At 50.3% G+C, this 7,950-nt stretch overlaps 2 protein-coding genes across 12 annotated transcripts in view; both read right to left on the bottom strand.

Annotated features, from left to right (window-relative positions):
- Acy1 (aminoacylase 1) overlaps positions 1-2,902 on the bottom strand; it is a 7,239-nt gene extending 4,337 nt beyond the window's left edge. The window contains exons 1-5 of one of the 3 annotated variants that reach the window (XM_026789933.1): positions 2,633-2,902; positions 2,152-2,427; positions 1,264-1,328; positions 1,065-1,169; positions 262-356 (exon numbers count right to left, since the gene is read on the bottom strand). In XM_026789933.1, the coding sequence (XP_026645734.1) occupies positions 262-356; positions 1,065-1,169; positions 1,264-1,328; positions 2,152-2,245 (359 nt within the window). In that variant the 5' untranslated portion in view covers positions 2,246-2,427; positions 2,633-2,902. The remainder of the gene's footprint in view (positions 1-261; positions 357-1,064; positions 1,170-1,263; positions 1,329-2,151; positions 2,428-2,632) is intronic. The other 2 variants (XM_005368492.3, XM_005368491.3) reach the window with 2 other exon arrangements.
- A 1,477-nt stretch (positions 2,903-4,379) lies between these two features.
- Positions 4,380-7,950, bottom strand: part of Abhd14a (abhydrolase domain containing 14A) — a 10,398-nt gene continuing 6,827 nt past the window's right edge. For all 9 annotated transcript variants that reach the window (XM_005368490.3, XM_013354226.2, XM_026789936.1 and 6 more), the window contains 2 exons: positions 4,920-5,155; positions 4,380-4,731 (listed from right to left, as the gene is read on the bottom strand). In XM_005368490.3, the coding sequence (XP_005368547.1) occupies positions 4,549-4,731; positions 4,920-5,155 (419 nt within the window). In that variant the 3' untranslated portion in view covers positions 4,380-4,548. The remainder of the gene's footprint in view (positions 4,732-4,919; positions 5,156-7,950) is intronic.

The following is a 7,950-nucleotide window of genomic DNA, read 5'->3' as shown; positions in this document are numbered from 1 at the left end:
GAGGCAGCGCCAGCAGTGTTCAGGGTAGAGCAGAGCTAATAGTATGCAGGGTAGAGGAGTCTGTGCCCTTGACACTTCCCTGCCATGTATTTCAGGGACTCCAGAAAACCCCCTGCCCCTTTCTGGGCCTGTTTCCCCATCCAGTAGTAATTTCTGCTTTATTTAGAAAGTCAAGATGATCCTTGTTTGGCTTGGGGGCTTTTCAGTCACATCTGTTTTCTTGCTGAGCCCAGCAGGGGGCTGGGAATGGAGGATACTCACTGGATGCTGACACTTTTCATGTCCTGGGCGCCCCTGGCATAGATGTAGCCCTCGGAATCCTTGAAGGCTTCAAAGGGGTCATGATGCCAATGTTCCTGGAGGCAAAGGTGGGAAGAGGGGCCCGCCACAGAATTGAAATGGTGAGAGGGTTAGAAGAGGGCTAAAGAAAACAGCTAGTTGATTTCCATCCCCCATCAGTTTCCGGCATTACCCCCTCCCTAGCCAGAACCCTTACTGGACAAAGGCTGCTTGTGTAGAGCCATGCCATACAAAGGCTAAGAATTAGTGGTGGGCCGGGCAGTGGTGGCTCATGCCTTTAATCCCAGCACTCGGGAGGCAGAGGCAGGTAGATCTCTGTGAGTTCGAGGCCAGCCTGGTCTACAAGAGCTAGTTCCAGGACAGGCTCCAAAGCTACAGAGAAAGAGAAACTCTGTCTCGAAAAACCAAAAATAAATAAATAAATAAATAAATAAATAAATAAATAAATAAATAAATGAAAAGAATTAGTGGTGGATAAATCAGGCATAGTGGCATAGTGGCACGCACCTTTAATCCAAACACTCAGGAATCAGAGGCAGGATGATCTCTGTGAGTTTGAGGCCAGCCTGGCCTACATAGCAAGTTCCAGGACAGTCAGAGCTACATAGTGAGATTCTGTTTCAGGGGTGGGAGTGGGGGAACAAAACCAAAAACCAAAACAACAACAACAAAAGTGGTGGAATCAGCACCATGAATTTCTGGGGAACACCCTGAACTCTATACCACATTTGTCCTTAGGCCTGCCCATGCCCATCTATACATACCTTAAAGACAGGTACCACATCTGTATGGGAGTTTAGCAAGATGGAGGGGAGTGTAGGGTTGGTGCCCGGCCAGGTCAGCACAGTGATCACATAGCCAGGCACCACCTGTGAGGATGAGGTCAGGAGGCAGGCAGTCAGCACCAGGTGACAAGGTGTCCCCGAGTCCACATTTCCACCCTGCTCAGGATCCCAGGCTCACCTCTACTTTCTGACAGCTCAGGCCCAGCTGGTGGGCTCTCTCCTCAAGGAAGGCAATGGCAGCCCCTGGGGAAACAGAGAGCCTTGGCACTGCTTTTGCTGGTACCCACCAGCCCAGGCAGCCCAGAGATGTACAGTTGCCTTCCCAATACAATTCCAAATCCCCAAAGACACCTGCATCCATGTACCCAAGGAACACAACGTTCTTGGCCCTTAAGAGATCCTCTGTGGAGCTGGAGAGATGGCTCAGTAGTTAAGAGCACTGACTGCTCTTCCAAAGGACCTGAGTTCAATTCCCAGCACCCACATGGCAGCTCACAACTGTCTGAAGATCCAGTTCCAGGGGATCTGACACCTTCACACCAATGCACATTAAATAAACCATATAAAAAAAAAAGAGAGATCCTCTGTGAAGGTCAGATACTATCTTTCTTAAAGACAGAGACGTCAGAGGTGAAGAGACTCACCCAAAGTCTCTTGGCTTGCAAATCATAAATTTTACAACAGGATTTGGATTCATGCACAAGATTCCCAGCCACCAAGCCTAATTCCCTAAGGGCTGTGCCTTTTGTTCAGCTTTGGTAGACTGGGAATGAGGTGTCTCTTTGTGGTTGCCCCAGTCTCCCCACTCCACTCTGGCCCTTGAGGAGGGAGGGGAAGCCATTCTTTAACTAGCTACCAGGAGTAAACATGTGAGCTGCACAGCACGGGGAAAGGATGGTATAGTGGGACCGGTTGCCTTGGTCAGTCGATATAGGGATGGCTACAGAAAACGAGGCATCAGAAAGGCAGAGTGGGGTCCCATTGGGTGATAGGTGTCGAAAACAGTGTACAGCACCCTCCCAGCCCCTGAGGCCACGTCACAGGCCTTAAGACCCTGCATTCTCACCATAGTCGGGATTGGGCTGCACAGTGCGGATGCGTAGGTATTGGCGGAAGAGCGTCACGGAGGGGTGCTCGGACTCGGCACCCTTGGTGGTCATGGCGCCGCGTGCTGGCTTGGGCAAAGTCAGTAGCTAATTACTTCTCTCTCCCGCTGATAGCAGCTGGGTCCGGTGGCTGCACCTGCACTCTGGCCTTTCCAATGCTGTTCCCACCTCGGCTTGACTCCCCCATTCTGGGCTAGCTACTTTCTAAACGTCTCCTCATTTAATCCCCAAGAGTCCTAAGAAAGTAAGTTTGTGCTTTTAGTGCCCACTTGACAAAAGAGAAAGCTGAGGCTCAGAGAGGTTCAGGACAGCTCAGCAAGTAGAACTTGGTCTGAAAGAGACATTCATTGACTCCCTACACCCTCCTCAAAATATTCCTCCCAAAGGCCGGGCTTTTGTGCCACGGAGCCCCACCTCAACCCCTCCCTAAGGTTTCCCAACCTTGCTCTCTCCAGGTTTCCGTCCCGTGCTCTCCTCTCTCAGGGCCCTCTCGGTACTCTGGCCAGGTCTCAGGGTCCACCGAGGTCGCTATCTCAAAACCGCCTGGGTACGCCCACCACGTGGCCAGGGCGGGGTGGAGGGGCGGAGACCGGAGACTGTAGGGGCCGTCCCAGTTCCCGTGGCGGAGTCGGCGCCGTTGTCCCTGCCTGGCTCTGCGTGGGGCCTGCACCGGGTAACTCGAAGCTTGGATCCGGGATCCACCCCCTGGGTCCTCCTCATTGCGGCCAGCTCCGCCCTCCCCACGCCCCGCCCTGGAGCGTGGACCGCAAGCTTAGGATCATCCCGCCTCCAAAGGACCCTCCTCCCGCTGCAGCCTCCGGATAGGACAAGAAAAGAGGGCGGGGCCTGGCCCTAAAAGTCGTCGCAGCGGCTTTGGGTATTCATCTGCTCTCTAGGTGTCCGGCTGCAAAGTGCATCCCGTCCCCTCTGTCCTCTCTCTGCCCTTTTCTTGCCTCCACTCCTCAGGGAGGCCCTCCCAGATTGCCTCACTCCTTGTGTAGTGAGGATTTTTTTTTTTTTTTTTTTGCATCTGCTCTCCCCACCCCGTGAGTTCCAGGATGCCTATGTGCTCAGGGGGCTCTAACCCTGGCCAGGCAGCGCGGGGCGTCTGGGCAAGGAAGGCGCCGTAAATGAAAGATAAATGTCTGGATGGGAGAATGGGTGGCTGTGAACGTGTTACGGTGATATAACCATACGTGTGACGTTAGGAGTCTGAGATGGTAGGGGTGCCCCGCATCATGTGCAATCGTGTGTATCAGGTACAATTATGACACCTGCCAGTATGGGAGATTGGGAAAGAGCACCTTGGCTGACCCCACATTGAACCCTCAGCTCTTCTGCCTCCAGCAGAGAGAGAAACAGAGGCATGGCTGTTCCTGTGGCCACCACCAAGCTGTTTGTAACTGTAGCTGCCCACTTGTGCACCTAGCTGCTCTTTGTACTCCCAGCGAGTTCTGCCCTCTGTTCCAGAGGCTGAGCCAGCTTGAGGAGGGGGGAAGGGTCAGAAGACTTCAACCCTGGGACCAAGGGAGCAGGCAGGATCAAAGAGGGGCCATCCCACCCACTTGGGGTTGAAGTCTCTGGCTGCTCACCCCTAACAAGGAAGCAATCGGGTTTGGTGGTTCAACAACACTGTTTTAATTCTTAAACCACATGCCATCTCCACTTTCTCTGCACTGCTCTCACGCAGTTGGGAAGTCATTTGTATTCCCGAAGCAATCCCTGTGGAACTGCAGTCACAGGAACAGCTGCCTTTAAGCACCTTTAGTCCTATGTTACCAGGTAATCCAACCCCACCATCATTTCTCCTGATACTGTCACCATGCCCATTTTATTTTATTTATTTATTTTTATTTGGTTTTTCGAGACAGGGTTTCTCTGTGGCTTTGGAGCCTGTCCTGGAACTAGCTCTGTAGACCAGGCTGGTCTCGAACTCACAGAGATCCGCCTGCCTCTGCCTCCCGAGTGCTGGGATTAAAGGCGTGTGCCACCATCGCCCGGCTCACCATGCCCATTTTAAAGAGGAAGAAACTGAGACACAGAGAAGGAAGCACAGATTATGAGGAAGTAGCGCACTCTCGCTTAGACTCACAGGAGCACCGCCTCCAGCCTCCCCATCCATCCCAGAGCAGGCCCAGACTTGCCTCCCACTCCCAGCTTCCCCACACAAGTCAGGAAACACAATGTCACTCTCCAAGCCAGACAAAAGGGCTTTTCTTTATTGTGCCTGTGAAATTAAATCAAAAGTCCTGGCTGGGCTTGATCCTCTGTCCTCAATCCCACTCAGGGCCAGCCTCCCTGGGAGAGGAGAGAGAGGGTCTAGACCCTTCAAGGTCAGTTCTGGGAAGTGAGTCCATTCAAGGCAAATGGTCAAGGAATGCGAGAAGGGCGAGGTGGAAGGCTTCAGGGTTGTGGAGGTAGCAGGCATGGCCCGCGTTGTGCAGCTTCACCACAGAGTGGTTGGGCAGGTGGTGGAGCTGCTGCAGTGATACTCGCGCCAAGGTGTGGTCCAGTTCCCCGTACAGGATAAGAGTTGGGGTCTGCAGGGCGTAAGGTCGGAAGTTGTTGGCCCTGGGTTTCGGTGAGGATCCAGCCCACAAGCTATTCCTTCAAGGAGACTTGTCCCCACACTACCTGCAGGGGCCGACTCTCTAGGACCCCCGCCCCCCACGTGATACAAGCCAGGGACAGGGAGAGGGTGCCAGCATCTTTGCAGCTCGCTAAGTACCTTCACAGCCCTGAATTGATCCCGTGTGTAATTCCGTGTGGAGGTAGGCGCGATGGGCACAAATCCACGTAGCTGGTGGTGTCTTCGCATCAAGAAGGGCAGGGCATAGCTGCCGCTCAGAGAGGGGCTCACCAATACAGCATTCTGCACCTCTAGATCCTGCAGTACCTGTTTCAGCAGCTCCGCTCGCCCTGCCTCTGTGTTCACCTCCGTTGAAGGTGCTGAGCTCCCAAAACCTGGGAACAGCAGCAGTTACTACCTGAGAGGAGCTAGGACGGTTGATTTTTGTTTCTACTTCTTTACTGCAATTTTGCTCCTGTCATGAATCACAATGTAAATATCTGATTTGCAGGATATCTGATATGCGACCCCTGGGAAAGGGTCATCCAACCCCCAAAGGGATCCTGACCCACAGGTTGAAAACTGCGGAGGCAGGAATTGCTCAGGACTTCCTGCCCATCACAGTGGGGGAAAGAGATGAGGACCAGTGGCACACAGCACATTCTACCCCAGCCATTTTCAGAAGCAAGTTTTCATACTAAAATTGGGCCATTAGAAATTCAGTTTTCCAGAAGGTGAGATGGCTCCGTGGGTAAAAGCACAAGCTGCACAACCCTGAATGACTTATATCTGATCCCTGGAACCCATGTGGTGAAAGGAGGAAACTGACTCCCATAAAGTTTCCTCGGACCTCCACACATGCACTTTGTCCTGTGTGTGTGCGTGCACACACACACACAGACATGTGCACGCACGCATACACATGTGTGCACAGACAAACACACACAATATCAACCAATCAACTAATAATAATGTTTTTAAAAAAAGAAACATCGGGCTGGAGAGATGGCTCAGTGGTTAAGAGCACTGGCTGCTCTTCCAGAGGTACTGAGTTCAATTCCCAGCAACCACATGGTGGCTCACAGCCATCTATAATGAGATCTGGCATCCTCTTCTGGCGTGTGTAGTCATACATGGAAGGAATGCTACCTACATAATAAATAAATAAATCCTTAAAAATAATAAATAAATAAACGGAGAAACATCTTTCAGTCATTATATTGGCTAAACTTTTAAGCTAATGACAGCCAGTGTCAGGAAGGGGTAAAGGACACCTACATGACTGACTGAAGGATCAATCTATACAGTCTTTCTGAAAGGTAACATAGTATTTGTCAAAAAACTTAAAAGTGTATCCTGACTCATCAATTGTTCTTGATAGCAACTTTAGAGAAACTATTGCTCTTAAATGTTTCTTTTGATTGTTTGAGATAGGGCTTTTTTTCCCCTGTAGCTTTGGAGCCTGTCCTGAAACTAGCTCTTGTAGCCCAGGCTGTCCTCAGACTCACAGAGATCAGCCTGCCTCTGTCTCCCAAATGCTGGGATTAAAGGCATGCGCCACCACCATCCAGTGAGATAGGGTTTCTCTGTATAGCTTTGGATATCCTAGAACTTGCTCTGTAGACCAACCAGGCTGGCCCTAAACTTAGAGATTCACCTGCCCCTGCTTCCTGAGAGCTGGAGCAATGTACCACCATGTCCAGCTCTCCTATACTTAAAGAAACATGTCCAAAGAGGCTTCAGTTAAACATTTGGGTATTTCAGGTAACACTGAAAATTTTAAATCCACCAGCTGAGGAATGAGAATACAAGCCTGCCCATGCCTCCCATGGCCCACACTTTAACAGTTTAAGCATTAACAGCAGAGGAGGGTTGTGGGACCTGGCTTGCCCCACAAAGTCATGGTGTAGCCAGGAAAATAAAGGTGTGTAGAACTTTAAGCTGAGGCCTCTCAGCATTAGAGCTCCCCCCTCCCCTGGGAACCAAGGACTTAACAACTACACATGCACGTACTGGAATGTTGGGGATTTTCCATCTCCCTGAGTCCTTGTAAATGTTCTCCAAATAGAACTCAGTTATTAGAATAGGGGCAAGATAACTGTTGACTCAGTTCCTGATGTTTTGACTCAGTCCCTGGGAAGGGGGCAAAGTGACCCTCAGATGTTCCCTCTTACCTCACCTGATGTGGCAATCGCTCTCCAGCCAATTATTGGTAATAGCCCTTTGAATAAGCCAATCATAATAGTTTAAAGAACAACCCCCAAACTCCCCCATTGTTTCTGTGGCTTTTTGCTTTAAAAGTATCCTGTACCAGCTATTTGGGGTCTTTCTGGCTTCTCGAATGCTGAAAGACCCTGTCACGACAGAATTAATAAAAATCCTCATGCTTTTACATCAACTGTGGTATGAGAATAGTCTCTTGGGGCAATGCCTCCTCGGTAATTGGACTCCAGGGTCCAACAGGTGTAAATATATTCATTAAGTAGGCAGGATGCTCGTGCTCCCAACCCTCACATACAACCTGCATGTTGTCAGTCTCTTTCTGTGTCATGGTGTGTGTCTGTCTGTCTATCTGCCTCTCTCTCTAGGCAGGTTGAGCCCAGGGCAAGGACTCTACCATTGAATTATATTTCCAAGCCCTTTTTACTTTTTATTTTGAGAAAGGGTCTCTACTAAGATGCCAGGTTACCCCTGAACTCGCTCTGTAGTCTAGGCAGGCCTTGAATCTGGGAGCCTCCAGCTGCAACCTCCTGAGTTTCATGAAAGCGGAGCTGTCCCTCTCAGTCATTCAGAGAGGGGAGAGAAGTGTTACTGGTTTCTAGGACTTCGCTTTTTATTTGTCTTCATGTTTTTTTTTTTTTGTTTTTTTTTTTGAGACAGGGTTTATAACAGCCCTGACTATCCTGGAACTAGCTTTGTAGACCAGTCTGGCCTCGAACTCAGAGATCAGCCTGGCTCTGCCCCCTGAGTCCTGGGATTAAAGGCATGTGCCATTTTTCCTGGCAGGACTTCATGTTTTTTTAAAAAAAATATTGAGTTAGCTGGGCGAGGGCCTTTAATCCCAGCACTCAGGAGGCAGAGGAATGAGAATTTCTGTGAGTTCAAGGTCAGCCTGGTTACAAAGCAAGTTCCAAGGCAGCCAGGACTGTTACATAGTGAAACTCTGTTTCAAAAAAAAAAAAAAAAAAAA

This window comes from Microtus ochrogaster, unplaced genomic scaffold, assembly GCF_000317375.1.
Source record: "Microtus ochrogaster isolate Prairie Vole_2 unplaced genomic scaffold, MicOch1.0 UNK33, whole genome shotgun sequence".
Lineage (NCBI taxonomy): Eukaryota > Metazoa > Chordata > Mammalia > Rodentia > Cricetidae > Microtus > Microtus ochrogaster.
Note: the sequence above shows the minus strand (reverse complement) of the source record. Positions and strands in the feature narration are given on the sequence as shown.